Here is a 25255-nt window from a genome sequence, read left to right as displayed (position 1 = left end):
TGGGATAATTGGGATGGGAGTGTCAGAGACAGTGCGATTGGCACAGGACAGAGCGGAGTTTAGGGCTGTTGTACATAGGGTCACTATGAGTCGCAGACGACTCGACGGCACATAACAACAACAACAACAACAACAGGTTTCCTTGCAGAGACTTGGGGAATCTCCCATCGAGCAAAGAAAAAGAAACTGCAGCAACTGCAGTGCTACAGACTACAGAGCCAGTGAGTGTACCTCGCGAGCTTTCTCAGGACCTCTTGTCAACCTGAGTTATACCCTGTTACCTTCCCTAACAGATCCCATAAGTGGATGTTTATGTGAGGTCTGAGTTTGGCAATATTTTATTCCCCGTAGAATTTTTGGAATTAATTGAAATATCGACTCAGGAGCTTGGGGCACATTTCTTTGCTCATGGGAATTGTTTTTGTTTTGTGGATGCTGGTACTGGGGGCAGATTCCCCCCCACCCACTGAGTTAGTAGAGCTCAGATGTAGACATCCCCACGCAGCCCTTGCTATTTTTATTTTTTTTTTTTTTAAATTTTATCACTGTTGCATGTGTGCCTTCCAATCGGATCTGACTGGTACTGGAGGAGATTGTTCCTCCTTCTCCAGCAGAGCATCTGGTGGATTTGAACCGTGCGCCTCTGGGATGGCAGTGTAGCTTCCTGTCACTAGGCCACCAGAGCTCTCTCCCCTTGCTCTTTTTACATTTGGTTTCTATATGTTTGAAACCAAAGTAATTTCCATTTTGCTGCTCTTCTGACCTCACCCAGCTAGATCTTTGGGTTTCGGGAGATATTAAATAATGAGATTAAAATTTATTTGTAGAGGTTGATTTTATCACCCACCCCAGGAGATGTTGTAACAGGCCTTTTTTTTTTTTAAATAGTACAATCTTTATTGTCACAATCTATATAAGACAGGTCTATCTGTGAACCCATCCCAACAGGAAGGAAGACAAGACCTTTATTTCACACTTGAGTAAAATATAAATAAACATCTGTAAGTTGATTTACAAACTGTTGGTTACACTTTGCTCTTACTCTTTAGTAGCTGTGAAAAGAAATTCTCATAAGTCACAAGATGATGAGAGCGCCGATGGCAACAGTAGCAGTGCACCACCCGGGAGAACACGCCTTGTGGCTCCTTCCCGTCCCCCAAGGCAGCAGCAAATCCCTCCTCTCGCCTCCTTTTGGCCAAAGCTGCCAAGGATTTGAAAGTCTTTGGTTCATAGATGGCCAGGTCTGCAAGCATTTTCCTGTTGAGCTCCACCTGGCACTTTTTAAAATTGCCGACGAAGGCTGGGTACTTCAGGCCATGCTCCTGGGAAGCAGCTGTGATGCGATTGATCCAAAGCGCCCTCATGTTCCTCTTCTTCAATCGCCGGGCGTTTGTGCATTTCACAAAGGCTCGAATCACAGCCCTTACAGCCAAACTGTAACACCGATTCTTCCTTCCTTCCTCGGAAATGCCGGGCGTGCTTCAGCACCTCCTCGATCCGCCAGTAGTGGTCTGTGACGCGGCTTCGCAGCCACAGCTGCGTCGTGAGGAAGACCATGGTGGCTGCAGGTCAGCAGGCCGCCCAAACTCACAGAGAGCTCGCCACCATATTGCCTGTAACAGGCTGTTTAAGTAGAGCTATCCAGTCAGCTCATGTTGCTTTAAGACTTTAGTTGGGATTTTTCTTGTGTCCAGAACAGGATTCCTTGCATGGGCTCTAAGCTCTTGGAAAAGTGAGATTATGTAAGACTTATGAAGTCAGTAGCTTTGGAAATACAGCTAAAATGGCTCTTTTTAATTTTTATTTTATTTGCGTGTGTGTGTGTGTGTGTGTGTGTGTGTGTGTGTGTGTGTGTGAACCGTCAAATCGGATCTGAGTGCTACAGGAGATTGCCCCTCCTTCTCCAGCAGAGCATCTGGTGGTTTCAAACCACATATCTCTGGGATTGCAGTGCAGCTTCTCGCCACTAAGCCACCAAAGAATCCCTAAAGTGGTTATTTTTGATGCTCCTAGGATGGATAGAGTGGCTGCTTTTGGCCTCAGACAAAAGGCAGAGCCTCGAACCTATAGCCAACATCTGTGTTGAAGATCAGACTTGGCACCAACAGTCAGGAAATTAAAGAAAAATCACTCTAGGAAAATCTGCTGTCTAGGGCCTCTCCAGAAAACTCAGAAGCAACAGTATCACTCTAGAGACTGAGGTGCACCTGATCCAGGTCTTCACAGTTACTTCCCATGCATCAAAGAGCTGGACAGTGATTAAGGATGACAGAAGAATTGGTGCCTCTGAGTTGTAGTGCTGGAGAAGAGTCTTGAACATACCATGCACTGCCAAGAAAATGAATAGATCTAACTTGGAGAGGCTGAAACCACATTTGTCCTTGGAGGCTAGGATTTTGAAGCTCTATCTCATATACTTTAGGCCTGTGGCTATGAAGGACTGATCCTTGGAAAAGGACATCAGGCTTGGAAGAATGGAGGGACAGCACAGGAAAGGAAGACCCCAGATGAGATGAATTGGCACAGTAACTGGGAAATTAAGGGTAGGTGTGTTGGAATCCATGAGACTGGTTCAGAATAGGACAGGATACAGAGATGTTGTACAGTGGCTCTGAGTCTCAGGCAACTTGACAGCACATAACAATAACAGTAACATATTAAAGGGGATACTTAAGGGTCAGGAATAGAGAGGAATCCACGAACTCTTGTTTTGAAGGGCTTATGTGTTAACTTTTGTATCAGTTTCACTTGATTGATGTTTCTTGTTCTCTGCTTCTTTTGTCATTATCTTCATTGTTGTTGTTGTTGTTGTTAGGGACTGTTGAGTCAAGTGAACAAAAGACTTGAACCTTTTTCTATCCTGCACCATCCTCACACTTCCTGTAGTGGTCACTGTATCAATCCACCTGGTTGAAGTTTTCTTCTCCTTCACTGACCATCCACCCTTGCCAGCATCATGTCCTTCTCCAAAGAACAGACCCTCCTAGCAACATGTCCAAAATATATGAGACAAAGCTTCATCCTTCTGGGCTCCAGAGAGCACTCCGGCTGCACCAAGACATATCTGTTCTTTTGGCCGTCCATGGGATGTTGAGTGCTCTTCTCCACCACCACAGCTCAAAGGCATCAATTCTTCTGTCGTCATTCATTGTCCAGCTCTCAGATGCATAGCAAGTAATCGGAAAGACTATGGCCTGAATCAAATGCACCTTAGTCCTCAAACTGACATCATTACTCCTTAATAACTTGGAGAGTTCCCTAACTGCACATTTTCCCAGTCCAGTGGGTCTCCTTATTTCCTGACTTCTGGTACCAAGGGTGTTAGTTGTAGATCCAAGCAAAATGAAGCTGTTGACAGTTTCAGTCTCCTCTCCGTCCATTGTCCAGTGATAAGAATCTCTGTTTTCTTGACTTGGAGATGCAATCCATACCGAAGGCTGCGTTCCTTGATCTTTTGCAACTAGCGCCTCAAGTCCTCCTCACTTTCAGCAAGCAAGTTTGTCATCTGCATAATGCAGGTTATTGATGAGTCTCCCTCCAGTCCTGATGCCACACTCCTCTTCATAAACTCTGATGTAGTATATTTGTATTTGAGAGGATTAACAAGTTTTGTGGGCTCACTTAGGATGGCTTAGTGGGGGGATCAAAATTTACATTTAACAAAAAGGAAACAAAAAGCAAGGAAAAGAGACTTTGATTTTTTTTTAACTGTGAAAGGCAGTGTGACCTCTGAGGCAGGGAAAATCTGGTGTTCACAGAACCCCCATCAGGGAATAGAAGTTAAAGGGAGTGGGGGAGTATGCTTCTGATTGTTGATGTACAGAGGGGTTGTGTTTGGAAGTGTCCCGTCTTCCCTGCTGACCTGTCACGCAGAGATGAAAGGATAAGCAAAGAAGGGTGTAAGATTGAAACCAAAAGGATTCCTTTTTGCTGACCTTCTGCCCCTGCCCAAATATGTCCTTGTGCTCTGGGGGAAAATTAAATAATCCTATTAATGTTTATCCCAAACATACAATATTGTAATTCACCCGGGGAGATCAAATAGGGAACTCTCAGATAGAGGGAAAGGGCCCCAGGTGAACACCGTGACTAACCCCCCACTGGCCAATATCGAATCTTTAAATAACCCTCCTCTTCTCCTCTGTTAGGTGCTGAAATCACCTGGGCATCAGTCGGCTTTCACCGAAAGAGTGCATTTTAAATAGATCGTCTTTGCCGTACCCTCGGCTGGTGCTGTTCTGGACTTTACCTTGAGTTGGGACCTTTCATCTTGTGGCCCCTATGGGGAGAGTACTTCTTCAACCGGCTTCTCCTCACGGCAGTTCAGAAACAATCCAGCTCCAGGACTTGAGCCTCTCTGCACCACTGCCTGACTCATCGGTAAGTGAACTCCTCTGTTTTCTCCTCCTCTATCCCCTCCTGGCAGCCCTAGGCACAGTAGGCAGTGAAGCTCACCAGGGGAACCCGGGATCCTGGAGAGGGGGCGAACCCTTCTGTGATTCCTTCTTCCCTCTTTGCAACCTCAAGTGCAGTATGCAGTGGCACCTCGCCGGGCAGCAAACCCTCACATCCTGGTAGGGAAGCTCCCTGTTGCCTCTTTTTTCTTTCTTCATTCTTTTTCTCTCTTCACCACTCAGGAAGCTGCTTCTGGCCTGGTATCTGGAAGCCACATTTTACCACGGACTTCTCTTTTCCCACTGTACTTTCAGTTCCAAATTCCAGTGCTAGTGAGAGAGGTCCCTTCCTCCAGGACTGTGAGAGGTTTGGCCTTGTGTCTCTGCAGGGACCCCTAACCGGAGACTTGAGGCTTCTGTCTGCCGTAGAGTGTGAGAAGCCGCAGGGGATGCCTCTCAAACTTCTTTTCCCTTTTCCAAATAGTTGGCTCCAGTTGTTTGGTCACATCTGGGGTAACCAACAGTCTGTTGGTTCATCTACACGACCATGGCATACACACACGTGGAGGTAGATCGTTTCTGTCAGCAGTCGCATAAGGGGTCAGGAGTCCCCTGTGTTCAGGCCTCCTTGGCATTCAAGACACGACCCACCCTCTCCACTGCCTGTTCCCCTTCACAAATCCTGTTACTCCATTTCTCTATTCCCCCACCCAATCCCATATCCATGGAAGGCAGCTATGCTCACCACTGAACAACCAATGCCAATCTCATATCGGTGGAACCTTCACTGTCTGTTGACTCCAAGGACCTCGACGGCCATGCTGGCCCTGCACTTTGTGTGGACCTCGCCCATGTACTTCCTCTCTGCCTCAAGCCAGCTGCCCCCCGCTCCTCCTCCCTCCTCAGTCTGTCCAGCTCCGGCGAGGAAACTGGATGTGTACGTGTTCCTTTCTCTCTTACTGACCACTCGGTTATTCTTCAGAGGCTAAACCCACCACCTACATTGAGGAAAAACCCTGATCTTTTTCTCTCTCGCCTTTCTGACAAGGTTTCCCACCCTTGACCCTACCAGAACCAAAGGCCAGTTAATCCGTAATGGGCATGTCTTTTCGCAGTCTGCTTCTCATACTTGCTAAAACCTTGAAAATGGCCCTCAAAACTCCACAATGCGGGGAGCTCTGGTGGCCTAGTGGTAATGAGCTGCAACTACAATCCCAGAGGTGCACAGTTTGAATCCACCAGATGCTCTGCCGGGAAAAGGAGGGACAATCTCCTCCTGTACCAGTCAGATCTGATTTGATGGTACACTCACACAAAAATAATAATAAAATTAAATTAAATTAAAAAAAAACACAAACAAAAAAAAACTCCACAATGCGATCACCGGAACTTGGCCTTTCGGGTCTTCAGGAATAGAGAGGAGGTCGCCTTTAAATCAAAGGCCTTTCGGGATCAAGCTAAATCCTACATGCTTGCCCAAACGATCAGGGATGGTACCCCCAGCAGCCAGGCATGAAGACTGCCGAGGCAGCCACTCAGCCTGCATTAAAAAGGGGCCAGCCGGTCCACTCCTGGTGCTTGATTCAAATGTGGACAGACAGGAGGGACCCTGGGCGCTACGGTGCCCATCCCCATGGCCCTCAGCTCATCCTTGCCCAGAGTGTGGAGGATCCCGTTGGAAGTGTGACTGCAAACCTGCTGCACATGGTCCTCCCTGTGAGACCTGGCTTGGTCTTCCCACTGCTAGAGATGGATGGAGCCCAGGGAGGGATTGAAGGAGGCCCCCCGCCAGCACGCCTGCGGAACCCTGGGTTGCCGGCAGGCCCCTTACTTCCCTGTTTGAAACAGAGCAACCCACTGTGCCCTTGTTGAACACCGTGGACCGTTCCAGGCATCAGCTCGGCGTATTGTGGGCACCGATGGCACTAACTCAGCCTCCAGCAGCTCGCTTGCTGAACTACTTTTTTTTTTTTTTTAATTATTTTTCTGTGAGTGTACCGTCAAATCAGATCTGACTGGTACAGGAGGAGATTGTCCCTCCTTCCCCGGCAGAGCATCTGGTGGATTCGAACCGGGCGCCTCTGGGATTGTAGTTGCAGCTCCTTGCCACTAGGCCACTGGACTACTTTTTTTAATCTATCTTCATACACTCCTTGGCCATTGATCCGTGCCTCTCAAGACAAAAGATACCCCACTCCGTTACACCCCTCTTCCTCCTTCCTAGGCCTTCTTAACTCACCCCCCCTAACTCAGCACCTCCTTTGTCCTGTGGCCCTCGTCCAATTTTGCCCAAAGTATGGGATTTCCACAATTCCTCCACCCCCCAAGCATCTCACCCCCCCTTAAAAATTCCCTCTAGGAACCAACTTATGATTCACTCTCCTCTGGATTTTCTGAAGCCATAATTCACACAGGAGGAGATGTCCCTTCTTTCTCCCACATACTCCTCAGAGGATTTGAGTTGGCAGAGAGTCTCACCTTTTGGGTTAACAGATGAAATTGTAGTGAAACACCACACGCTATGTCGCATTAGCTCCCTAGAGACTTATAGAGACTAGAAAATGGAACAGATGAGAAGATGAGGGCACAGAAGGAGTTAAAAACCTGTCAACAATCCATGTCCAGAGAACATGAGGCTCAATTAAAAACGAATATGCAACTTGAAAAACCTATTTCCCGGCGAGCTCTGATGGCCTAGTGGTAAGAAGCTGCACTACAATCCCAAAGGGGCAAGGTTCAAATCCACGAGATGCTCTGCTGAAGGAGGAATAATCGCCTCCTGTTCCAGTCAGATCCGATTTGACAGTCCCCACGTGAAAAAAGAAAAAAAAGAATAATAAAATTTAAAAAAAAACCCCAAACCTGTTTCCCTCTAGCTATCATATTCCCTCACCGCCCAAAAGCAATATCCAATCCCTGCCGAAGCCCTGTGTACTGCCTCAAACTTCTGCTTCACTCTTTCCTCAAAAAGGGATTCCTAACTACCCCCGTTAGCTCTCCCTAAAACACCCTAATCCTCCTGGTCAAGAAACCTAATGGGTCCTCACTGCAATCCCAGAGGCGCGCGGTTCGAATCCACCAGCTGCTCTGCTGGAGAAGGAGGGGCAATCTCCGCCTGTACCAGTCAGATCTGATTTGACGGTACACATAGAAAAAATAATAAAATTAAATTTAAAAATTAATAAATCTATTGGGTCTCCATGGATTAGACCAGGACTTTGATGCTGTAAATCGTGTTGTGCAGCCTCTTTGTCCTGTCGTTCTGAACCCCTCTTCTTGAATCCTTCTCATCCCACCTCCTTCCGCTTTGTATTTCTCAGTCCTGAATCTCTAAGTTGTACTTTTTATTATCACGCTGGTCCCTTAGTCATAACCTCCCTTTGCCTTTACACAGACTCTGGCACTCTCATTTCTCATCAGTTAAGCCTGTCTTTCCACCCCAGAATGTCTCCTCAACTTTTTAGCAGATTAAGGCTATCAGGTTATTTCTTCAGAAAAGTGACAGCAGCCCAGGCTCTCCTGCACCTTCCCGTGGCCCCATTCTCAGTAATATCCCTGCGCAACCACACGGTCCAGCCATCCTCGCCAAAATTGAGCCTTCGGTCTGGTCATTGCCGGCATCCAGGCCCCCATTTCAGCAGTGGTCTTCTGGGAGCAGCTTTGTTTAGCATGCTGATACCGTGTGATTTACCAGCAGGTGTTAAAGACCTCTCCGTTGACACAGCCACAGGGCACCGTCTGGGCTCCTTACCTCCCTTAATTCACTAGGAGATGTAGCTCTTCATAATCACTTACCTTTAGATTTTCTTCTAGCAGGACCAGGTGGAGTAAGTGCAGTTATCAGTAAAACTTGTTGCACACACATCAGTGGTTTGGGCTTGGTTGTAACTAATATTTAAAAGGATCTATCACCAAGAGCTTTGGCTGATTTTCTTAATTAGCTTGCCATAAAACACCTGGCCACTCCCTCTGAGAAGTCTCTTAGCTATTCTAGGGTTTTTCTCAATTTATTGACTAGGAGAATTGAACACTTAACAGACGAGACCTAGGGACAGTTCCTGTGAACTAGCATTCGCTATCAACCAATTCCACCCCAGCCTCCTTCGGTATAAGGCCCTTCTCCTGACTTCACCCCATCTCAGCCAGAAGTAGGTTTTAGAAGATCTTTGCCCTAGATTGGATAGTAATCTAAATTCTAGTTGTATAGAGGAGGGGAAGGTTTGGTGCCATATTTCTCCCTTCACGGTGTTGGACTTAAAATCAGTTGAATTGTATTTCTGTACAATTTATGCTTCAATAAAAATTTTGCTTAATTAATTGTCAAAAAAAAAAAAAAGAAGATCTTTGCCCTCTTTCCTCTTTAAGTTGGGAATATAAGGTTGAAACAAAAGATAGTCCATTTTATTCACCTTCTGATTCTACCGAGTTAAGTCCCTACATTGCAGGAAAAAATAAATAATAAGATTAATGTTTGCTCCTGAACTCAGTTTTGTGGTTGGCCTCATGGGAACATAGGGAGTGCTGAAATCATGGGAAATGACCCCAGGCCCTTGATTCTGCTATAACTGCCCCTAAGAGGCCAACTTGGAATCCGTAAATACCTGAGTCCTTTTTTGTTGAGTGCTGATTCCAATTGAACATCACACTGCTTTTCACTAAAGTGAGCATGTTAAATAAAGTGTATTTGCTATGCACTCGGCGAATGTTGCTTCCGGGCCTTGTAGTGAGTTTGGATCTTTCAAAGAGTTGCTGACTTGAGGAGCAGGGACTCCTGAATCCCCTGACTTTTGACTGAGCCCCAGTGAGAGGTTAGGGACTGAGGGGTCAGGACAAGCAGGTCTGACATGCAGAGGGATGTGTGGACTCCTGGGTGGAGGCTGGTGGACATTTGGTCCTAGTCAAGGATGATGGATCACAGGTTACTGCTGTATGGACACACCAGGGCTATACGACCTAGAGGAATGTCAATGCAGTAGACATAAATTTATTTTCTAAGGAACAACAACAACAAGGAAGAAGTCTCTCTGCAAAGCAGTGCTAATTTTAGTTCCATAGTTAAAGCATTTGGGATCTGCATTTGTTAATGTTGTCTGACTTAAAATGAGAAGAAACACTTGCAAAATAAGTAATCAGAATGTTGTTTTAAAAAAAAAAAAAGGATGGATGGAGTGAGTTGACCAGAGCCCAGCCAGATTAGGAGAGATATTTCATGCTACGAGCGAGTGCTGATGGCTGAAACCTGCTGGCTCTTTCTGAGAAAAATCTACAGTTAGGGAACTGTCCAAATTATTGCGGGATAATGATGTCAGTTTGAGGAATAAGGGGTATCTGATTCAGGCTATGGTCTTTCTGATCACTTGCTCTGCATGTGAGAGCTGGCCAGTGAATAAAGATGACAGGAGAAGAATTGGTAACTTTGAAAATACACCAGGGAGCTTGTTCCTGCCTGATCTCATGAGAATGGGTTTTTGTGTTGCGGACACTATGATGTGGCAATTTCCCTGTGCGTCCTTGATGCTTTCACACTGAGATGGCAGCATTTGTGTGTCCTCTCTCTTAGGGACGCCGTCCCCAGGAGACTGAATTTCTGACCAGCACTTAGCACGTACTAAGAAAAGACAAAGAGCATTCCCAGTGCTGAGTATATCTCAAGATCAGAAGATGGTCAAGGCTCAGGTGACAATGTCTTATGTTTTTTACAGTCTTTCATTTACATTGTATTTCATTTAGGTGTATTGTGACTTTGGCTTTGTTTCCTATCTTCTTTGTTTCCTAATGGAGTGGTGAGCAGCTGTGGAGAGCTCTGCTGGAATAGGTAAAAGTTTTGTGGGTGCAGGTAGATCCTAACTCTTATCCCATGAAGGAGGTATATTTTGACAATGTCACTGTTAACTGCTGCTCGGCCGATCACAATAATGGGAGCTACCTTCTCTGTTAGCATAGTTACATATATGTTCGTATATATGTGTGTGTGTGTGTGTGTATGTATGTGTGTGTGTGTGTGTATGTGTATATGGCTCTGTGTGTGTGTGTATCTAACTATCTGTGCCCATATATATATCCTTTGGTTTGAGTGTATAAAAGTGAAACGTTTTGGGGCCTAGTGGCAAAAAACTGCACTGCAATCCCAGAGGTACCCGGTTCAAATCCACCAGATGCTCTGCTAGAGAAGGAGGGACAATCTCCTCCTGTACCAGTCAGATCTGATTTGACGGTACATGCAAAAAAAAGAATAAAATTTAAAAAAAGAAAAGAAATGAAAAGTTTCTAGCTTATGATGGTAACTTTGCTTCAGTATATTATATAAAATGCAGATTTGACATGTGACAGGATTGCAGAATGTATAAATTTCAACTACTATGTAAGGATTTTCTGTTTTCTGTAAGCTATCTAAAAAAATAAAGCAAGTTATGTGTACAGATGCAGCAGCCTACATCGAGGAAATGAGCTGAACAACTTCCCTTCGGGTTCATTTGTAGCATTGATTGGAAAAGACTTCGTTAAACAGGGTCCTCTTATTTTTACAGGAATTGCTGACGTTTAGTGACGTAGCTGTGAAGTTCGCTCGGGAAGAATGGGAACTTCTGGACCCTGCTCAAAAGGCCCTGTACCGGGACGTGATGTTGGAGAACTACAGAAACCTGGTGTCCATTGGTGAGGACCACTGTCCTGGCATTGACCTTTCTTGCTGGTGAACTCTTGGGAGTGCCTTGGGTGCTCTGAAGTCACAGATTCTCAGTCTAATTTTGGCCTAGATCAGTTCTTTCTAGTCCTGACTGGAAACAAAACAAAACACAACTCTTACTTTGTACCTTTGAAATTTTTCAGATTGTTCTTTTGAAATGTGACATAAAAGGAATCACGTCTTTAGGATATGTGAAAATCTGTCAGGGTACATCCACATGTCCTCCCCACGTGAGACATGTAGGAGTTAGGAGAAATACTCTTTCTTCTAAGATCATAACTATTTATTTATGCTACATTTTGATATATTTCAGTTCTATCATTTTCTTCTTTCTAGGATTTGAAACTCTGTCTTTCCCTCATCAGTCGTATAAAATTCCTCCTTCTGAGTCTCACCATACAGAGATTTCTATCTGTCCTCAGCGTAAAGCACCTTTGTCTATGCTCGAAGAGCACAGATTTCCCTTCTGTTCATGCAAACAGGAATCTTAGTCCATTACACATCACGCTGCCAGCCCGAAAACCAGCAGTGGGAACCCTCCACAGTAGAAAGAGAACTGGTTTCTTTCCATAAAGCATTAAGGGCGAAATGATGGGGGCCCCTGTGTGTCAGAACCACCTCCAGTGGTGAGCTTGAGTTTGACATTGAAAACCTCAGTGGCTATTGATCTCCTGTACTAAAGTGGTCTGCTTTCACCTCCTGCCTTAGCTTTTCCTCAACTCTGAGGTTCTCTAAAGGCTCAGATTTCCCACTGAGCTAAGGGCTAAGCTTTTCTTTGCCAAGTGCGCACACACACACACACACACACACACACACACACACACCCTACCTGTGGAGAGGTTCTGATTTTCATTTTTGTGTATGTTCTTCTAACCATTTTAAGAGTTACCAGTCCCTTTCCTAGAGACCGGGTAAAATATATACTAAATTATTTATGCTGGTAGATACTTGCTTTTTTAGTAAGAGTTTACAGAGTGAATTAATTTTTTCTTAAAAAAATTGAGATTGGGAGACCATATAACCTATCTGTTACCTGAATTTCATGAAGTTACTTCCGTTTTACATTTTTTAAAAAAATTTTGTTATTTTTTGTGCATGTACCGTCAAGTCAGATCTGACTGATACAGAAGGAAATTGTCCCTCCTTCTCCGGTAGAGCATCTGGTGGATTCAAACCATGTACCTTTGGGATTGCAGTACAGCTTCTTGCTACTAGGCCACCAGAGCTCCCCATCGTTTTACATTCTTTAAGGGGAGCTCTGGCAGCGTAGTGGAAGAAGGAGGTGTGCTCAGAATCCTAGGCAGGGTGAGGTCTGGTGGCCTAATGGCAAGAAGCTATACTGCAATCCCAGAATCCCAGAGGTGTACGGTTCAAATCCACCAGATGCTCTGCTGGAGAAGGAGGAACAATCTCTTCATTTACCAGTCAGATCTGATTTGATGGTGCGCGTGGGAGAGCACATAACCTTTCTCATAATTTCACGTCCTGTTTTACAGTCTCTCAGGGGAGCTCTGGCAACCTAGTGGAGGAAGGAGTTGTGTTGTGCACAGGATCCTAGGCAGGCTATTCAGGGCACCAGCTTCTCCACAGGAGGAAAATGGACAGTCTCCTCCCCTGTCATTTACAGCCTCTGGAACACACTGGAGGGTCGACGCTGAGTCACTTCCAACTCCGTGGCAGTGGGTGCTGTTATATTTTACAAACAGTCGAGTTTGCATTCATTTATGAGACACTCTCTCTAACTCCTCCTGACCTCACCTCAATGTCATCGAGTTGGAATTGCTTCAGAGCTGAACCTGCAGTGCATGTCTGAGGTTGTGAATCACACTGGAGAAGAGTGCTCATTGACCTCGGAGCAGCTCGTGACTTCAGATGTCAGCATGGGGTGAGCAGAGCACCGCCCTCCAGACAGCACAACCAAACCCCACCCCCTTCCTGCACTAAGTGCTTTTACTGTTTGCATTGCTTATGTTGTATATTCATCAGCATGCATCTAACAGAGTGATGTTTCATTTACAATCATATCCAGATGTTCTCATTAAAAATCTGAAGTATGCACTGCAATCCCAGAGGTAAGTGTTGGAGAAGGAGGTACAATCTCATCCTGTACCAGTCATATTTGATCTGACAGTTGTTGTTGTGTATCATTGAGTCACTTGCGGCTCATAGGAACGCTACGTAAAAGAGCCCTAAACGCCCTTCTATCCTGTGCCAACCTCGCCGTCTCAAACACACTCATTCCTGCCACTCCACTCACAGAATCGATCCATCTCATTGAGGGTCTTCCTTTCCTGCACCGTCCCTCCACCCTCCCAAGCATGACATCCCTCTCCAAGGACCAGTCCCTCCTTGCAACATGCCCAAAGTATGTCAGACGAAGCTTCAGAATCCTTGACTCCAAGAAGCATTCTGGTTTCACCCTCTCCAGGACAAACGTGTTTGTTCTCCTAGCAGTACATGGTATATGCAACACTCTTCTCCAGCACCACAGCTCAGAGGCATCAGTTCTCTTTCTGTCATCCCTATTCACTGTCCAACTCTCCGATTTGACAGTACACACATAAAATAAAAAAAAAAAACCAAAACCAAACCGTTTACAAATACCTTTATTTGTTTTCTTTTTGCCCACTTAAATAAAAATGTCAACGATGGACAGATTCTTTCTTCTCTTCTTTCCTAGAAGTGCAGAAACCTGATGCTCGTCTGATTAGGCTCACATATAAAGACAGAAGACTAGCCAGATTGGAACACTGCAGTAAGCTCAATGCTTTGGAAAACCCTGATCATCACAAAACTAGTTTTCATTTCACAGGAAACCATGGTGTTTGCAAGTTGCCTGAAGAAACTGTGAAATCAAATTTGCTGTTACCAGCAGTCCAGCAGAGAAGAAACAATCAGATCAAGAACTCTGCTGAGTCTAATGAAGATGAGAGGACCTTGCTCCAAGGAGACCATGACCAAATTTGTGGTGAAATGACGTTCCCTGAGAATCAGGAAGCCCCAAGCACGGAGGCCCAACTCCACAGAAATCAGAAGAGCCGCAACGTAAAGAAATTCCACGTATGTAGTGACTGTGGGAAAATCTTCACCCAGAAGTCCTCTCTCACATACCATCAGCGAACTCATACTGGGGAGAACCCCTACGTGTGCAGGGAGTGTGGGAAAGGCTTCATCAGGAAGGGTCAGCTCTCTGTCCATCAGCGATCTCACACTGGGGAGAAACCCTACAAGTGTTGTGAATGTGGTAAGGGCTTCATGCAGAAGACAGTGCTTATTACCCACCAGTGGCTACATACTGGAGACAAGCCATATAAATGCCGAGACTGTGGCAAAGGCTTCATCCGTGAGGCCGTGCTCACTATACACCAGCGAACCCATACTGGAGAGAGACCCTATAAATGCAGCGAATGTGGTAAAGGCTTCATCCAGAAGACGCACCTCACGCGACATGAACAATCTCATGCTGGGCAGAAACCCTATGTGTGCAGGAAATGTGGGAAAGGCTTCGTGAGGAACAGCGTCCTGACCCTCCATCAGCGCACGCACACGGGGCAGGAACCCTACAAATGTGGCGTGTGTGGTAAGGGCTTCATCCATAAGACGCGGCTCACTGTCCACCAGCGAACTCACACAGGGGAGAAACCCTACGTGTGCAATAAGTGTGGAAAGGGTTTCAGACAGAAGGGACACTTCCTTCTTCACAAGCGGATTCACACTGGAGAAAAACCCTATAAATGTAGCGAATGCGGTAAAGATTTCATCCAGAAGTCAAAACTCACTGTACACCAGCGGACTCATACTGGAGAGAAACCCTACATATGCATGGAATGTGGGAAAGGCTTCATCAGGAAGAATGAGCTCACTCTGCATCAGAGAACTCATACAGGAGAGAAGCCCTATAAATGTGGTGAATGTGGTAAAGGATTCATCCAGAAGGCATCGCTTACCATTCACCAGCGGACACATACTGGGGAGAAGCCCCATTTGTGCCCTGAGTGTGGGAAAGGCTTCAGTCAGAAGGGATATCTCATCATTCACAAGCGAACACATACTGGAGAGAAGCCCTACTCGTGCGCAGAGTGTGGGAAAACTTTCAGTCAGAAGGTAAATCTCACTGCTCATCAGCGAACTCACACTGGAGAGAAACCCTACGTGTGTGGTCACTGTACCAAGGGCTTCAGCACCAAGGTGTATCTCACGCTCCATCAGCGAACTCACACCGGAGAGAAACCATCTCTGGGCAGTGAATTTGGTACCCAGTTCAATCAGAAGTCGTTCCTCATTCCACGTCAGAGATTTCACACAAGGAAGAAATCCTTTTCGTGTAGTGAGTGTGGGAAATCTTATGCCCAGCAGTCAAGTCTCAGTAGACATTTGAAAATTCACCAGAAGGAAGCCCTGTCTGTGCCGTGTATGCCAGAGAACCAAGACGAAACAAGAGCTCACTGTCCTCATGAAGAGAAGATCTCATAGGGTTGACCCAGCAAACAGGAACGTTGACAACATGTGCTTCTAACCATTGTTAACATCAAAGAAAACACAAAGGACAGGAAGGTGTAGATTCCATCAAAGTGGAAAGCCTTCCACAGGAAGTCTCATGTCACCACATAGCCGTGCTGCCTTGCAAGAGGACAGCCCTGTTAACACCGTGACCGTGCAGATGTGTCCAATCACAGCTCCGACCTCAGTAAACATCAGTGGGCTCCTTTCTAACACGAACATACCCTTCTGGGACAGCCTGTTGCTAGATAGGAACCTTCTGGAGGTGGCAGAGAATCCATACAGCAGCAAAATCTTATTTATGAGCAGATGCAGCAGCAACAGCTTCCAGTTGCAACAAGGCAGAAGCACTGGATGTCCTTTGGAGAGAGACTCCTGTGCCAGTCACGTCTGTCTTATAGGAGCAGCTGCTACTGCTGCTGCCTCAGTAGTGAGCCAGAAACCTGATGTGAGACATAATAGCTGCTGCCCCACGGAGCCCGAGGCTTTACCCAAATATGTTGGAGGAGTGAGGGATAACAACATGACTGAATGGATGAAGGGGATGTTTTTCACATAGACCTGCTCTGTGCAGTTGAGAAGGTCTGCAATGATGCTTGTTTAGCAGTCTGAAGTGAGCTGCGGTATATCCTGCTACCAGTGTGAATTGTAACCTGTTAAGTTCCCTAATAAACCCTCATAATTATGTTTCTTTGCCGTCTGTAGCTATTGCAATGTTCAGACCCCGTGGCATGGTGCGATTGATGATGGGATTAGTAGAAAAAGATAAGAGTGTGTAGAGTTGAGTATGACTTAGTTCTGGAGCCATTGTTTTGTGTATGGATTTTGTTCACGGGCCCAGTTCCCCCTCCTGGAGCTACTTTGTCACACTCTACAGTTCGTGTCAGAAGCAATGAGATTCACTGTCTCCAGACTCATAGAAGCACAGGATTTTTTAAATGTGAGAAGTTCATCAGGTGAAATCCATGTGTATAGCCTGCGTTTATGTTTCTTAAAATAGGTATTTGCAATGAATAAATCATTGAATGTGCAGAACTCTGTCATTCTATCTCCAGCCTCATTTCTCTCACCAAGCCCGTATTTTTCCAGCTATTGATCCTTCTCCCTGTTCCCAGCTTTTGCATTCTAGTCGCCCATTATTATCAGTGCATCTTGATTGCACATTTGATCAACTTCTGAGTGCAAAGGTTGGTAGAACTCTTCTATTTCCCCCTCTTTGGCCCTAGTTGTTGGTGCATATATTTGAATTACTGTGTTATTTTCTGGTCTTCCTTGTATGCATACGGATATTATTCTGTCACTCACCACATTGTATTTCAGGATGAATCTAGAAATGACTTTTTTAATTATGAAACCTACCCCATTTTTCCTCACCTTTTCCTCCCCGGCATCGTAAATCATTTAATCGTCTGATTCAAAATGTCCAATGCCATGCCATCTCATTTTGCTAATACCTAGTATGTCAATATTTATGCATTCCATTTCTTTCTTAACAATGTCCAATTTTCCTACATTCATTTTCCTACATTCATGTAAGATGGACAGTTTGGATGCTATAAAAGAGGGAAGAATAATAAAAAGACCACTTTTCACCTCCAAAGGCTCAATCCACATATAATGTGGATTGAGTTGAAGACTGTATCTAATGAGATACCATAACGATGAAAATGGGAACTTCTTTAAAAATGTATGTCTTTGCCTCTCCTCCGTAATTCCATTCAAGGAAGGAGATGTTTTTGGATGTGCATAGGGATTTTATTTTTAGATCATCCCATTCTTCTACTTTATCCTCTCCTGGTTGTAGATTTTTTCCAGGATGATTGGAAGATTGTTCATACTGTGAGTTAGGGCTTCTAAAATTCTTCCAAGCTTTTCTCTAATGAAGTTTATAGTCCTTAGATTTAATCCTAGATACACTTTTTTAGGTCTTTGATACACTTTGAGTTGTTTTTTTTGTGTATGGAGTGTGGTGTGGATCTTGCTTGCATTTTCTAGAGATACTTTTGCATTATTTCCAACACCATTTGTGTAAAAGGCTGTCGCTTCCATACATAACTAATTTTGATGATTTAACTTTATGGATAATTTTTTTCTTCCATTTATTAAGATATATCTTAACATGACTACTGGATGGAATAATGTTAAACTCCGTTGTGAACATGAACAACAAATATTATGGGTTCTGCATGTAAGTCTTCCTTCTGCTAGTGCTAGATTTATTTCCTGATTGCTTCCCTTTGTCTTCTCTCCATTCTAGTGCAATCTTCAAATCTCTTTTGATATCCATCTCATTCTTCTTACTGGGTTTTAGTAACGATATTACTTTTGTATTCTTTAGGGATGATACTCCTTTTTAAAAAGATTTTTTAACCTTTTATCTTTTTTATTGTTAAGATTTTCAATATATAAAAAAATTAATATACTAGTAAAATGAGTATTCATAAACCTCTTAACCAGATTCTGTATTAATCTAGATTTTCACACAATTGTTTCATCTGTATTCATTTCCTGTCTTGGGTTTTGTTGTGGTTTTTTATTTCTCTCTCAGTCCCTCTCTCTTTCTCCTGAAATATTTTAAACTCCACATATCCTGTGATTTCTGCTCTAACATATTATTTTAAAATGACCTCATTACTTCTGGAAGTAACTCTGGATTAGAGTCTAGCACAAACTTGATTGAAATTGATCTTTTTTTAAATTTTGGGTTTTTTTAAATAATTTTAATGAACATTTACAGAGAATTAGGATTTCCATTCATTCATTGCGGCACTTCTCTACCCGCCCAGCCCTCTCCCCCCGCCCACCAGTTCGCTCCTCTCTTTCAAAAGTAAAAGAAAGACTTCATCCCTGGGACACAATCCCCCCGCAGCCCTCCCACCGCCTAACCGCTCCTAACCCTAACCCTAACCCTCCCTTGTACACAATCCCCCCACACCCCTCCCACCGCCCCAAGTACATTCCACTATGCAACCTTAATTGTGGACTCTTGTGATAACCATAAAAAGATTTTTTAAATGATATTCTTGATAGCATCCCACAGCTCATCTGATTTTAGTTCATTGGTGAACTCTGTAATCAGTAGAGTTCTAGTGGTTCCATTAGAAGTAGAGAAGCCAACCCTAAGACAGTTTGAACCTACCAACTGTTCCTCAAGAAAAATATGGGCAATCTATTTCAGTGTGACGTACCGCCTCTGAAAACCCACTGGAGAACAAACCCACTAGAGTGTGAATCGCTGAAGCTGTGTGTCAGCCCTTGCGGGTAACAAAACAAAACCAAACCCTGGTTTTTCTAGCACCCACAAAATTGATTTGTGTAAGACATGTTCCAATATAGCATCTTCAAGGAGTTATACCAGTGTTACTGAACACAAGGGGTTTGTTCTGTAGTCAGTTGTCAAGACAAACAGATTGTAATATCCAGATGCACTTTATTACAGGTCTGTGGAGGATAGTGAGTCAGCCTCAAAGACTGCCTCCCCGACTGGGAGAGGTCACCAGGGTTTTATACTAGGGATGAGACGCCAACTTACTTAATAAACTTTTGTTCATAAAATCAAAGAATTGCTGTATCTGAAAGAAAACCATTCATACCCAGGTACTCCTTTCCCCAGCAAACAGGCATATTAAGTTAACAGTTTACATATTATTTGGAAGTTACAAGAGATAACACCTAATCTAAGAAATGCATCTCCTCTTCTGATAAACATACAAATTAAAGAAAGGACACTAAGAATTTTAAGGTCAGGGAGCTCTGGTGGCCTATTGGCAAGAAACTGCTCTGCAATTCCAGAGGTACGTGGTTCAAATCCATCAGATGCTCTGCTGGAGGAGTAGCGGCAATCTCCTCCTGTACCTGTCAGATCTTATTTGATGGTATATGCAAAAAAATTAATAAAAAAAAATTTTAAAAATTCTAAGGTCAAGTAATTAGCCTTTCAGGCTGGAGAAAACTCGATGCCAGTTTTATAACTATATAACTATAGTTTCATAACTGACACATACATAGAGAATTCTGAATTTGTCAGTACCATCCCTTCAGGAGGGTGTAGACATATTCCCTACTTTGGAAATTACACCCGTAAAAGGCTGTGCTTTGGCTCTGCTCCCCATAAAAATGTCAGATCCTTAGCTGACATCATCGGTGAACGTCTTTTATTAAGAGTTTGAGCTCTTGGGGAGCTCTGGTGGCCTAGTGGTAAGGAGCTGCAACTGCAATCACAGAGGTACACGGTTCAAATCCACCAGAAGCTCTGCGGGGGAAGGAGGGACAATCTCCTCCTGTACCAGTCAGATCTGCTTTGACGGTACACTCACACAAAAATAATAAAATAAAAATTAAAAAAAAATATTGAGCTCTTAAAAAGAAAAAAATAAATATTTAAAAAGTAGAGATTGAGCTCTGGTGGCCTAGTGGCAATAAAACTGCGCCGCAATCCCCAAAACAGGTGGTTCAATGCCATCAGAGCAGAAGGCACAGTCTCCTCTCCAGCGATTAATTGCCTCTGCAAACTTTCCAGCGGATCTGCGATGGTTCAGTTCCACCTGAAAAGTACACAACACCCAAATAACAACGACAGACAGAAATTACGGAGTCCGCGCCCCTTATGGAAACCTGGATTGTTCAGGAAATCCAGCAAACACACTGCAGCGAGGCGAGCGTGCAATTGTTGACCGTGAACCTGGGCCACAGACAAGGTGCAGACATCGCCCAGCGCGGACGTGCCGTGCTTCGCGTTTGTACTCCGTCGAGGACTTCGGAGCCTCACCGGCCACCGTACGCGCACGTCGATGACGTATAAGGAAGCGACGATGAAAACCTGCCTGAGATGTCAGCTTTCTCTTGAGTTTGGGTGATTCCGAAATCAAAACACACACCGAAACACCCTTAACAGGTCCGTTTATTCTTTATTACAGCGCAATTATTATAGCATTCTTTATTTATAGCATCTTTATTTTTTAAATTGGACGATATAAATGTGTAGTGAGGGCGGGAGTTTCCTGCGGGGCGCGCGGGAGCGGAGATGCTGGAAGATGCGCGCTGTAGGTTGACAGGTGCGGCTTCAGGGCTGTCGAATCGGCGATATTTGCAGATCACTTGGGTTTTTAAAAGGCTTGGAGGTGTGTTTTTTTTTTCCACCCCGAATGCATAGTCTGGGTTCAGGGCTTAATAGTGACTGTGAAGGTGGAGGTCGGGAATAGACATCGCAGCTGGTCCAGCTTCGCTTTAATCTCAGTGATGGAGGTCGGTGTCTTTTAGGAGCACGAAGCTTTGGGAAATGAGAAGCCCCGGAATCTTGTGCACTGGGACATGGGCCTGTTGTCAGGTCACTGATCTGAGGCTGCTGTCAGATTACTGTGAGGTGTCGGGCTGACATGGAACTTCAGGAAGAGGAGAGAGAAGCATTATCAGCCCAAACTGATGCAGCTGGCGTCTGACAGTCAGGCCTCCTTGCATTAAATTCTTTCCCCATTGTGATGCCATCTCTTCCCCACCCTGTGACGCTTTCTTCACGGTTTGACAGTTTTTGTAGCACTAGCTACGTAGAGTTTATGGAAATGCAAGATCTTGTTGTTGTTGTTATGGAAATGCAAAGATCTTGTTGTGTATTCCATTGAGTCAAACCAACTCGTAGCTAATTTTTCAGTGGGTTTTCACAAACTGCAAATTACATGGGGGGAGATTACTGTGCGGTGGTGATTGCAAGAATATGGTTAGGACCACCTCTAAATCCATCCATAGCCTGCCATTCGGCTAATGCAAAGAGTATGGGTTTGAAAATACATTATCATTCAACTGTGCACTCACTTATGCATGTGTTTTCTAAGAAATATTTTTCATAGTTTATGCGTGATTTCCTCATCTATCTAGAGATGATTATGAAATACGTATTTGACTGTGTAAGTATTTTCCTTCAATTAAATTTAGCTCACTTAAATTTAGTTTCTTTAAATGAAAGAGGCTCCATCCAATAGACTACTTTTCAACTTACGCTTTTTGCTTTATGTGGTTGTTTAAAAAATATTTTTTAAAATATTTTTTGTGCATGGACCGTCAAATCTGGTCTGACAGGTACAGCAGGAGATTGACCCTCCTTCTTCAGCAGAGCATCTGGTGGATTTGAACCGCACACCTCTGGGATTGCAGTGCAGCTTCTTGCCACTAGGCCACCAGAGCTCCCTTTATGTGGCTTTTTGAAACAAAATGTTTTCATACTCTAATGCAAACCTCTCTTATTTAAACACTGATTTGTTCTTTTGGTTGCGAGTTTTACTTGATGCCACTTCATAAGGATCTTGAAGAAGAGAGATATTTCATGCTGTGAACTAGGGTTAATTGCTGCAACATAATTTCCTTCTGGACTGCAGTTTGCTTATGAATGCAGTTGAAAGTTTGTTCTTTTTCAAATTTATTATTAATTTCAAAGAAAATTTACAGAGCCTTTGGATTTCTGTTCATTCATTGTTGCACCTTTCTCCTCTCCCAACCCTCCCCCCACTTGAAAGTTTTAACTGTAACAGAAGATTGTTTCAAAAAAGGAATATGCTTATTTCCTCAGAGTACTGATTTAAATGTTGCTATGTTGTTGTTGTTGTTGTTGTTGTTGTTGTTGTTGTTATGTGCCGTCGAGTCGCTTGCGACTCATAGCGACCCTGTGTACAACAGCCCTAAACTCTGCTCTGTCCTGTGCCAATCGCACTGTCTCTGACACTCCCATCCCAATTATCCCAGTCACTGAATCAATCCACCTCATAGAGGGTCTTCCTCTCCTGCGCCGTCCCTCCACACTCCCAAGCATGATGTCCCTCTCCAAGGACCGGTCTCTCCTCACAATGTGTCCAAAGTATGTTAGACAGAGCCTCAGAATCCTTGCCTCCAAGGGGCCAAGCGGTTTAACCCTTTCCAGGACAAATCTGTTTGTTTTCCTAGCAGTCCATAGTATTCTCAATACTCTTCTCCAGCACCACAGCTCAAAGGCATCAATTCTCCTTCTATCCTCCTTGGTCATTGTCCAACTCTCTGATGCATAACAGGTGATTTTGAAGACCATGGCCTGTATCAGACGCACCTTAGTCTCCAGAGAGATACCATTGCTCTTCAGTACTTTGGAGAGGTCCCTAACAGCAGACTTCCCCATGGCAATGCGCCTTTTAATTTCCTGGCTGCTGGTGCCAAGACTATTGACTATGGAGCCAAGCAAACTAAAGCTATGTGCAATGTCATTCTCTTCACCATCCATCCTGATGCTGCCAATTGGTCCAGGGGTGAGAATCTTTGTCTTCTTGACATTGAGCCTCAATCCATATTGTAGGCTGCAGCCCTTGACACTCTGCAGCAGGCGCTTCAGGTCCTCTTCAGTTTCAGCAAGCAGGGTTGTGTCATCCGCATAACGCAGGTTGTTGATAAATCGTCCACCAATCTTGACTATTATATGCTATCAAATCAACTGTAACTCAGTGACCCTATGCACAGTATCTCTTAACCCTGCCCTATTCTCAGCCAGTGTCACTGTCCCTGACACACCTGTTCCTGTGACGCTAGTCATTTGTCGGTGATATATAATTGCAAAGACCATGGCCTGGATCAGGTGCACCTTCATACTTAATACCTTAATACTGACATCATTGCTGTTCATTGCTCCGAAGAGGTCCAGTATAGAAGATTCGTGTAATCCAATTTTTCTTTTGATTCCTGACTGCTGGTGCCAAGAGTATTTATTGTGGACCTGTGCAAGGTGAAATTATGAACAATCTTAATCTCTTCTCTATCTGTCATGGTGCTGTCTCTTCATTACTGCTCATTACTATGTATCTCCCACTTCCACTCATTAAGTGAACCCAGGCGGTTACCACGAGTTGAGCATATCCACCAGCTTCCTTTAACATGAAGTTCTGGACAGAGAGATGTGATGCTTCCCACATCCACTTATCAGATAGGCCCAGGTGATCACCAGGTGAATTCTTTCAGCATACTCATCAGCTTCTTTTAACATCAAGGCTGGACTGAGGGTCTGATGGACGTTATCTTTACTTTGCCTCAAGGTCTCTCTTTTTGGCATAGTGTCTCTTTTCCTGCTTTGTCTTCATTCAAATGTAACTCTCTTACAATACTGGATGGCGCTTAATTTTTTTTAGGCTAGGCTCCACACACAAACAAATTGTACTCCTAATTATCAGCATCGTTTAGGGGAAGTTCCCTCTCTCTCTCTTTTTTTTTAAATTTTATTTTATTTCATTATTTTTTGTGTGTACCGTCAAATCAGATCTGACTGATACAGGAGGAGATTGTTCCTCCTTCTCCAGCAGAACATCTGGTGGATTTGAACCGTGTACCTCTGCGATTGCAGTGCAGCTTCTTGCCACTAGGCCACCAGAGCTCGCCGGGAAGTTTCTCTTTTTGAATATCCAATTAATCTCCTACTGGCTGACATTCTTCCCTCCAAATTACACTGTGTCCCATCATTATAGTATCCAGCAGTCATTAACATTGCTACAGCAATATCCAAGTTTATCATACTTTCCACAGTCTACAGTCTGTATCTCAATACAGCAACTTTCAGGACTAGATAAGTAAGCAAAAACCTTAATCATTTTTATGATATACCTCAACATTTTATATCCCTCATATTCATTTTTATAGTATATGTCAACATTATGACATAAGGAAAACATAATTGACTTTTAAACAAATTCTCAGTTCCATTTTTTTGTTTCCTACTTTTTTGTCTCAGGCCATAAAGTGGCTTCTCAGCATCTGTTTCCCTCTTAGTAAAAGCAAAAGTAAGCTTTTGTATTTTCCCTCTCATTTTGTAGAAACAAACAGTAACCATTTTTATTGCCCCTTTTCCCAAAGCTCCACATTTACAGAACAAATCCATGTTTTTGAGAGTCTGGCGGAATGATTCCCACCACTTCTGACACCAGGTGTAAAAGGAGTGGATGGAGTATAGCAGAGGCTGAGTCTGATTTCTACTCTCTTCATAAAGGGGAGCTTTCCCCACCAATAAGATCCATAGTGCCAAACAAATAGCTACATGATCCAGCATGCCACCCTGCCATGCTCCTGAACCTTTTTCTACCAATCATTGGGCCCAGTGTTCATTTCAAATTGATTCACAGAGCTTACTCACACTTGTACAGTATTTTAGAGACATAGGTTGGGAGACACAGAGGCAAAGGATATATATCATACAATGAAGTCGAGGTTTAGTCCAGCAGTCCCAAGCCAGATTAACAAAACACAGTTCCTCAATTCAGATAGCTTCTTGGTCAACAAATGAAAGTCTAGGTTCAATTTAGCAGCACATATAAACCTCTAATTTTACTCAACTAGTCCACCAAACTTTATCTCAGAGCAGTTACAAGTCAGCTTTTTCAGTTAGTCATCCAGCAAGCAAAACCTATATAACTGTGACTCCACCTCCAAGATTCCTCTTGTTACATCTTGCCCTGTTTACTTCACAGCAATGCCACAGTCTCTTCACCATCCACCACCATCCCACAGTGTGGAAAGCGCTCTCCTGTATTGGTCCCACAACTGTTGATGATTTGCAAGACTAGGTGTCCACAGTTAGCTGGAGACCATGCCTTCTTTTTTTTATTATTATAATTATTATTATTTTTTGTGTGTGCGTGTACCGTCAAATCAGATCTGACTGGTATGGGAGGAGATCGTC

General features: G+C 44.0%; 2 protein-coding genes and 1 pseudogene across 2 annotated transcripts; 2 read left to right on the top strand and 1 right to left on the bottom strand.

Annotated features, from left to right (window-relative positions):
* Nucleotides 1-1025: 1025 nt before the first annotated feature.
* Nucleotides 1026-1557, bottom strand: LOC102850797 (annotated as a pseudogene).
* Nucleotides 1558-10055: 8498 nt separating this feature from the next.
* On the top strand, nt 10056-11089 carry LOC102850388 (zinc finger protein 677-like). Its single transcript, XM_006897396.1, has 2 exons — nt 10056-10070; nt 10922-11089. The coding sequence occupies exons 1-2, from the start codon at nt 10056-10058 to the stop codon at nt 11087-11089; spliced, it is 183 nt and encodes a 60-aa protein (XP_006897458.1).
* A 2963-nt stretch (nt 11090-14052) lies between these two features.
* LOC102849969 (zinc finger protein 432-like) lies at nt 14053-20435 on the top strand. Its single transcript, XM_006897395.1, has 2 exons — nt 14053-15367; nt 20272-20435. The coding sequence occupies exons 1-2, from the start codon at nt 14053-14055 to the stop codon at nt 20433-20435; spliced, it is 1479 nt and encodes a 492-aa protein (XP_006897457.1).
* Nucleotides 20436-25255: the final 4820 nt, after the last annotated feature.

Source organism: Elephantulus edwardii, unplaced genomic scaffold, assembly GCF_000299155.1.
Source record: "Elephantulus edwardii isolate Elephantulus edwardi_28Jun2011 unplaced genomic scaffold, EleEdw1.0 scaffold00208, whole genome shotgun sequence".
In the NCBI taxonomy this organism is placed as follows: domain Eukaryota; kingdom Metazoa; phylum Chordata; class Mammalia; order Macroscelidea; family Macroscelididae; genus Elephantulus; species Elephantulus edwardii.
The sequence above is the reverse complement of the archived record's forward strand: the minus strand, read 5'-3'. Positions and strand labels throughout refer to the sequence as shown.

Coding starts and splice junctions, on each gene's coding strand:
- LOC102849969 (XM_006897395.1), top strand. CDS start 14,053: ATGACGTTCCCTGAGAATCAGGAAGCCCCAAGCACGGAGGCCCAACTC. Junction 15,368..20,271: donor GAAGTCGTTCCTCATTCCAC/GTCAGAGATTTC, acceptor CCTGGGCCACAG/ACAAGGTGCAGACATCGCCC.